Source organism: Lolium rigidum, chromosome 4 (genome assembly GCF_022539505.1).
Source record: "Lolium rigidum isolate FL_2022 chromosome 4, APGP_CSIRO_Lrig_0.1, whole genome shotgun sequence".
In the NCBI taxonomy this organism is placed as follows: Eukaryota; Viridiplantae; Streptophyta; class Magnoliopsida; order Poales; family Poaceae; genus Lolium; species Lolium rigidum.
In genome coordinates, this window is record NC_061511.1 from 39,500,795 (window position 1) to 39,508,602 (window position 7,808).

General features: G+C 44.1%; 1 protein-coding gene across 1 annotated transcript; it reads left to right on the top strand.

Moving 5' to 3' along the window:
- Positions 1-1,941: 1,941 nt before the first annotated feature.
- Positions 1,942-7,570, top strand: LOC124646565 (protein STRUBBELIG-RECEPTOR FAMILY 3-like). The gene is made up of 16 exons (XM_047186668.1): positions 1,942-2,064; positions 2,147-2,215; positions 2,405-2,470; positions 2,564-2,635; positions 2,725-2,796; positions 2,893-2,964; positions 3,048-3,113; positions 3,838-3,903; positions 4,072-4,523; positions 4,607-4,654; positions 4,745-5,061; positions 5,155-5,423; positions 5,514-5,652; positions 6,476-6,615; positions 6,747-6,903; positions 7,056-7,570. The coding sequence occupies exons 2-16, from the start codon at positions 2,151-2,153 to the stop codon at positions 7,140-7,142; spliced, it is 2,088 nt and encodes a 695-aa protein (XP_047042624.1). The 5' UTR covers positions 1,942-2,064; positions 2,147-2,150; the 3' UTR covers positions 7,143-7,570.
- Positions 7,571-7,808: the final 238 nt, after the last annotated feature.

Here is a 7,808-nt window from a genome sequence, read left to right on the forward strand (position 1 = left end):
TGACACCCTTCATTTCTGCCTGTTTCCGTTCTGTTTTCATCGCGGCTCTTGTTTTCGTGCGCAAACCACATATGGATTTATTTCTGCAAAAGAATATTGCATTGTCTCAAATGATCATGAATTTTGCTCCAATAATAGTTAATTTTTGAAAAGTGGGTGTATGGTCAAGTCGGCGCGCGCGGCGTGCAGCAGCGCAACTGTAACTCGTGTGCCTGACCTTCCAATCATCATGAAGAAATCGAAAAAGTTTGCAGGTGTATCTAGAAGTGCCACTGCTAAAAAATCAGTAAAATACTCCATCAGTTTGGAACGTAGCAGACAAAATGAGGCACATGCATGTTTGCGCAACCCAAAACCCCCCGGCAAAACCAGCTACGCCTCCACCCACGAGCTGAGCCACGACCGAACCGCTCGCCGCAGAGAAATACAGAGTGGCCTGTAGCTGACAGCTAACTCGACCGCGAAACCGCACATGCGCCCTTCACCGCCGCCGGAGAGTGGAGCAGCCGCCAGCCCAGCCAGCCTGACCCGCAGGCGGGCAGCGACGACTCCGGCCGCATCCCAAGTCGCTCCACGTCACCGGAGCGAGCCCCACCCCGCCCGGCGATAAACTCCCCATCATTTCCCTGCCATCTCGGCCAGCGCACCCCCCGCACTTCCTCCTCCTCCTCCTCCCTTCTTTTCATTTTTCACCAGCCGTCGCGTATTCCACGGCCCGCTCTTGCGTTGCGTGCTGCTCCTCCGCTGCTGGTCTCCCGACTCCGCCACACCCATCTCTCCGGCGACCCAGCGGGATCTGCGCGGCTGAGCGAGCGGCCTCCGCACGGCGGTTCCGATACGGCCGAGGCTGCTCCCGGGCGAACGTGCGCGGGTGGCGGTTGGGAGTTCCCTGGGCGACCCCGTCTCGTCGGATGGTCTGAGCAATCGGGCGCGGCGATGAGGCGGGCTCCGTTGCGGCGCGGCGGAGCGCTCCTGCCGGTGCTGCTCGCTCTGCTCGCGGCCGCGGCATTGGCGCCGCCCCGGGCGCGCGCGCTCACCCAGGACGCCGACGGTACGCTCCCTCCCTCCCTCCCTCCCTCCCTCCCTCCCTCCGCTTTCCGTTCCTTCAGCTCGTTCCGGCGCGTGCGGCCGGCCGGTTCGGCCGCTGCTCGCGCCGTGCGCACCTCGGTGTCGGTTGCTTCCGGTTTCGTCGAGAATCTCGGCCGGTGGAACTGCGAGAGCAGGGGAATCATCGTGCGGTGAGCCACGCCCATCCACTCGCGGTCGCGGCTCGACAATTCCCTTTTTACTCTGCAAATTGACCGCGCGGTGAAACCGTTTGTCGGTGGCGGCGACAGCGCACTAGTGGTCCCTACCTCCTCTGCTTCTTTTCTGGATAGGTCTATAGTTCGACTCCAGCGGTAAATTCTGTAGCTCACGAGTTGGGCAATGCCATGCGTGCGCCGATTGGTACGGGCGGACATCGACATGCGCAATTCGGATCAGCTCATGTTTTTAGTGGTTTCCTAGCAGTCGGGCCGTCCCTTTCGGTAGGGATAAGTAACGAGGGGAACCTCTGAGGCCCCCAGTAAGGCTGTAGTACTCTGTCTCCCATCGTCGTCGACAGCAATGGTGGTAAAGAGATGTGTTAGTCGCATCGCATGCTCCATCCGTGGAGGTTCATCTGCTGATGCGGATGGTAAAGGCAGGGGAGAGCAGAGGATTAGATTGGAGTATGCTGATTCTGATCGATTTGCATTTTCCCATTATTAGTCGATTTAGTACAGATGTCGGTGGAGCAGACAATGTCTTTTGCAGCCGCATTGCTTTTCTCAAACACTACTGCCTTCAGCTCATGTGTGCTGTTACCAAAAGTGGGCGGCATGGCATTTCTTTTTGTATATGGACTCCACCGGATGCTCATGGCTTCTTTACCTTCCTTTATTGACGTGCAGTCTCTGCCATAAACGGGCTGTACGTCTCGCTGGGATCGCCCAAGCTTCCTGGATGGATTCCCAACGGCGGAGACCCCTGCGGCGAGCTTTGGCAGGGCATCACATGCACCGGCACAAGTATTACCTCAATGTACGTCAGCTTCTTCACCGGACTGTCTTTTCGTTGGTTTTGGTTCGTTTGTTTTGGGCTCTTATCAACTCGCCATTTGTAGAAAGATGAATGTTGCAAACTTGGGAGGGAAGCTGGGCAGCTTAGGGGGCTTCACTGCGATCACCACCATGTAAGGGTGCTAGCACCGCAAATTTCTTCCTCATGGTAGAAGCTGAACAGTATATTCTTTTTTTTACATTGTCATTATAGTTTTCTTAGTTATTACGATGTTTTATCGGTTGTTCTGACGGTTAAATTTAAGTTCCATTCGTATCCAAATTGAATTCAGGACTGATTTAGTTTTTTCCTGTTTCGGTAGAGATCTTAGTAACAACAATATTGGTGGACCTATACCAGAAGACCTACCTCTCACATTGCAGAGCCTGTAAGGGTTATCGATCTTGTCTGCAACCCCTTTCGTCTTTGCCATAGTATAATTTATTCGGCGGTAATAATCCTTTTCTCCTTGTTGCTACAGTTTCCTCTCCGATAATCAGCTCACTGGAAGCATCCCGAGTTCATTGTCAAAGCTTACAAGTTTATCAGCCATGTAAAATTCCTCTTTTTTTTTCTCAACAATTCTATGCTCATGCTACTTTGTTTTGTCAAGTGCATTTCTTAATACCCTTATTTTTCCAGGTCACTCAATGCCAACCATCTGGATGGAGAACTGCCAGATGCTTTTGATCCACTTGTTGGGCTTGTAAATTTGTAAGATGCCTCCTAGTTCCGTACATTTTTATGTGTGTTCATCAGGATGATGTATTTATTGATTGATTGATTATAGTGTCCTATCTTCTTTTGCAGGGACATTTCTTCTAACAACTTTTCTGGTGTGTTACCACCTTCAGTGAAAAACATGTCATCTTTGACTACATTGTGAGTTCACATCTTACTCTCTTTTTTTCCTGTCCCTATTTCACCAGACCATTTTCTTCTCATCTGTTAACTGTTAATGACAGGCGCATACAAGACAATCAACTGTCAGGGACCCTTGACTACTTGCAGGATCTTCCTCTGAAAGACTTGTAATTCCTTGATGTCTTCTTCCTTATACAATGCTCTTTCAATTGTCTAGCGCATCGAATCCAAGGCATTCGAAATTTATATTATTATTATGTGCTCATTTAATACATCTGGCATCTGTGTGGATTTTTCTGAGGCCTATTGAATTGCAGTATGATACTAATCAGTGTACTGCTCCTAAATTTGTCATAGGATTTATAAAAAGTACACATAAAACATACATATTTGTAGTATTGGAAATTTGGACACCTCAGTTTGTACCATAAAGAATGTAGCACATCAGTGTGACCATGAAGAGACGTACTTAGCATAAACCATCAGGCCATCAGCTGCACAACATTTGACTTGAGAGGAATAGTCTAGTAGATTATGATTGCCGACACAGCTATTGCCTTCCGAATGTTTTGACAATAGATTTAGAAGTTAAAAGTTTAATCGAGGTCTCTTGCTGATACCTTCTGGTAGCAGATAGCACTTTTGTCATGTAACTCTCATTTCTTTAGGGAGTCGACTGTGGTTTCCTTTTTGAGAAGCCAATGCATGTTCTATTTCAATAACGGCTTTTAAAAACAAACTCCATCAGCAATAAGAAACTATTCCTACATGACTTTCACAATGTTGGTTTGCTCTTGAATTTCTAATATTATCTGGTTCTAGTGGTAAAACTCCTAATTCAGATAATTTAGTGTTTGTATCTCTTTCTTATCACTCCCTTACTCTGATCAGGAATGTAGAGAACAACTTGTTTTCTGGACCAGTGCCTCCAAAGCTACTGAACATACCAACCTTCAAGTGAGAAACCTTCTTCTTTCTTGTATTTATCTTTTTTTTTTGTGTGAGCTTGGTTGGCGTAGCTATCACATTGTCTAATTTTGACGTTCTTCAGTCCATTGAAGGACTGATACTTAATCATATCAATTTTGTGTGAGTTGTTAATTAACCGACATATTTCCAGTGCAGAATGGATGGTAATCCATTTAATACCACTATAGCCCCGTCAGCATCACCACCTTCAGCAGCAGCAGGACCTGCACCAACTCCAACACCAGCAGGACCAAAACCAGCCCCAACACCAACAACAACACCTACGGGTTTAAATCCAACACGAGCACCTCCATCACCCCCGTCAAAATCCCCTCCTCCTTCAAACTCTTCTGATGGATCAACTACTCGAGATAGCACTTCATCATCTAGAAAACATAGTTCGTCAGCCCTCAAGATTGCTGGATTTGTTCTTCTTGGAGTGGTGCTGTTCATAGCTATAGTCCTGCTGGTAATATTTTGCTTGTCCAAGTACCAAGAGAGGCAGTCAAGATATGATGATAACAGAAGTCAGCTTGGAAGGATGAGCCATAGGGTTGAACCCCAAATTATGCCAGCTTCAGTGAAGCCAAGGGACGATATTAAAAAAGGTTAATTTCTGTGCCTACATCAGTAGAACAGGGGGTTCTGGCTATCTTTTCTGTATTAATATAGGATTTTTTTATACATCCAGGTGAGGCCCTTGACAAGAGAGGTCGCGACATGAGTATGGCAGCAGCAGGTATGAAGCACTTGGAACAGATGGCAGTTTAATTTCCACATGCTGTTCATCAAGTTAAAATGTCTTATTATTTTTTCCAATTGTTTGCAGCTCTCCCAAAGAAGCCTGATGAAAATCGAAAGGAACACATAATTAATTTAGATCGAACAGACTCAGAACTTTTTGCAGCTGCACCGCCACCGCCTCCACCCCCACCTCCACTACCCCCTGCTCAAAAAGTTATTGTAAATCCTATTGTTCCTCCAGAAAAGAGATATAGCCCTCCACCAAGGACAAGTACACCAAATTCTGCGACACCCTTCTCTGTTGCATCCCTTCAACAATACACAAACAGTTTCAGAGAGCAGAATGTGATAAGAGAGAGTAGATTGGGAAAGGTATACCTAGCTGAGCTTCCTGAAGGCAAGGTACGAAGTATTACTAGTATCAATGGACAATGCAACTCACTATTCCTTGTGCAGTTCAAGAATTGAGCTTAATTTATCTTCTATTCTGTGTAGTTAATGGAGGTTATGAAGGTTGACAATACTAACGGAAGAGTGTCAGTAGATGACTTTCTAGATTTGGTTGCACGTGTCTCAAAGATCAAGCATCCTAACATCCTTGAGTTAGTTGGATATTGTGCTGAATATGGACAGCGGTTACTCGTGTATAATCACTTTAGTAGAAAAACACTAGACGATGCACTTCATGATAGAGAGGATATTGACAATGCTCTATCATGGAATGCTCGCCTCCAGGTCGCTCTTAGTTCAGGAAAAGCCTTACAGTAAGTGAAGTTATAGTTATGTGTCATATCTGCTTCTTTTTTTCTGAAAATGTGTGGAAGTTTATACTCTGAATTATGTTTTCCTTGCAGATATCTCCATGAAAGCGTCCAACCACCAGTTGTGCATCAGAATTTTGAACCAGAAAATGTGCTCCTTGATAACAAAGTATCTGTGTGCGTTGCTGAATGTGGATTGGCAGAACTGATGCCATCAAATTCTGTCACTCAGGTAAGCTATAATATATGGTATAGAATAGATTTCGCATGTTCTAAGGGCACCGAAAGTTGGGCATGGTTGGGTCTCTTTAAGGACTAATGGTCCTACGACTCATACTGTAATACATCCCCTTTTTTTGTGAAACGAGGCAAAAGCATTGCCTTTTTTATTGATATATAGGAGGAGCAAATACAGAGTGGCCAAATCCATCAAAAAGAAAAGAAAAAAGGCAATCAGCCGATACATCCCAAAGGCAGTCAGATGTTGGTTATCAGCTTAGCTAACATGGTTGAAATGTTGCATGATAGGAAATTTCTGTCTACCTGTAATTTTCTAAGAGGCGTTTATAATTTACTAAATGCCTTCCGATGTCAGTTAATCAGTGTGCTGTAGTGAAAATGAAAGGTTTCTGGTGGTGAATGAGCATGATTATATTTGCATTTGACGTCTGGGAACGAGGATTCATTCGTAGAACTTCTTTACCGGTATACTCCAGTAGAGTATCAACCTGTTCCTGGCTAGCCTATGGCACCCTATATCCCTTGACGTTAGTTAGAAATTTTTGGATGGATCATTGGTCAGAAGGAATTGAATTTTGATTTACCTTTACTTATTAATTAATTTCATCATTCCTTTTAAAAAAACTTATTAATTACTTTATATTTTCTAAGAAAAAAAAAGTTACTTCAGTAGGAGTTGATTTTTAATATCCTAGTTTGTTCACAAATGAATAGATTTAGTTGATTGAAATCGCCTAGGCACTGACAGATGCTTCTTGTATGTTAACGTGGATGACTACTAGTGTACTTACTACTGGTATATATTTTTGTTGCAGTTGTCAGGTCGGATGCGTACATTACTGAACTATGAAGCGCCTGAACTCCAGGAATCTAGGATCATCACAGAACGAGGTGATGTTTACAGTTTTGGAGTAGTGATGCTTGAACTTCTTACTGGGCGTAAACCATACGATAGGTAAGATATTTAAACTCTCATGCTTTGGCGTCGCAGTGAACTTCCCCCAGCTGTTTCAGATTGTCTTTTCCAAGTGGCGTATTGAAACAACACTCTGATTCACATGCATGTTTGTTGTGAAAAATATGCAGTTCACGCCCACGCCATGAGCAGCATCTTGTTAGATGGGCTGGTTTTCAGCTTCATGACATTGAATCCCTCTCCAAGATGGTAGACCCTTCTATTCGTGGGCAGTGTCCTGAGAAAGCATTGTCGCGATTTGCTGACATAATTAGCCGTTGTATCCAGGTAATTCAGTTTTGTTATTCTTCATTTATACTAATATACAGTTTTCTGAGTACTCTACACACTAGCATAATATAGCTGATCCTAACATTCTTTGCACAAAAGCCCTGTGAATCAAGGGATCATGTCTCTGATTTGAATTTTTTCTGATGCAGAGGGAGCAAGAATTCAGGCCACCAATGTCTGAAATTGTCCAGGACCTAGCTAGTATTGTAAACGCTTCTGGTGAGGAATCAGAGTAACAAGAAATTCAAATATTACAGATCTCATGCGCCAAGTCGCCGCTGGGAAATTTTTGGGGCGGAATTTTTGTTGGCATAATGCAAAGCACATCACATGCCATAAATTCCTGGGAGAAGTATAGTCATTAATCCTTACCAATGTATGATGTAACTATGTAAATGATGAATAGGTGATCACATTCATTGAAGGAAAACACTATGCTTTCCAAATGAAATGTATTAGGAAGAATATTGGATATTTAGTGGACAGAAACTGGGGTGCAGAAAACAGGAAAAAAATAGAAATAGGAAATATGCATGAATTAGAGGAATTGGATGTAAAATGTCTAGTGCAATATGAAAGTCATCTTTTGGTGAAGGGTTTTGGAGGAATCTCAGAAGGAACAAAATACTACAGGAAATTTTTCTATACAATCATTTGTAACAAATCAACGAGCTTGTTGAATTCCAATGAAGTTTCTGTGGAATGGCTCAATCCGTACTATTGTTTTATAAACAGTCCGTGCGTACGAGATGGAGCTTCTCCTTGTTTAAAATTCTGTGAAGCAGCCAAACACCTTTCAGTACATTTATTTAGCGTTATGATTGTATTGCCATTCCTGTGGATAACCAACAGGATAATATGACGCCCATGATTGCGTCAGCGAAGCTTGCGATCTTGGGCAA

Coding starts and splice junctions, on each gene's coding strand:
- LOC124646565 (XM_047186668.1), top strand. CDS start 2,151: ATGAATGTTGCAAACTTGGGAGGGAAGCTGGGCAGCTTAGGGGGCTTC. Junction 5,424..5,513: donor AGTTCAGGAAAAGCCTTACA/GTAAGTGAAGTT, acceptor TTTTCCTTGCAG/ATATCTCCATGAAAGCGTCC. Junction 6,616..6,746: donor GGGCGTAAACCATACGATAG/GTAAGATATTTA, acceptor AAAAATATGCAG/TTCACGCCCACGCCATGAGC.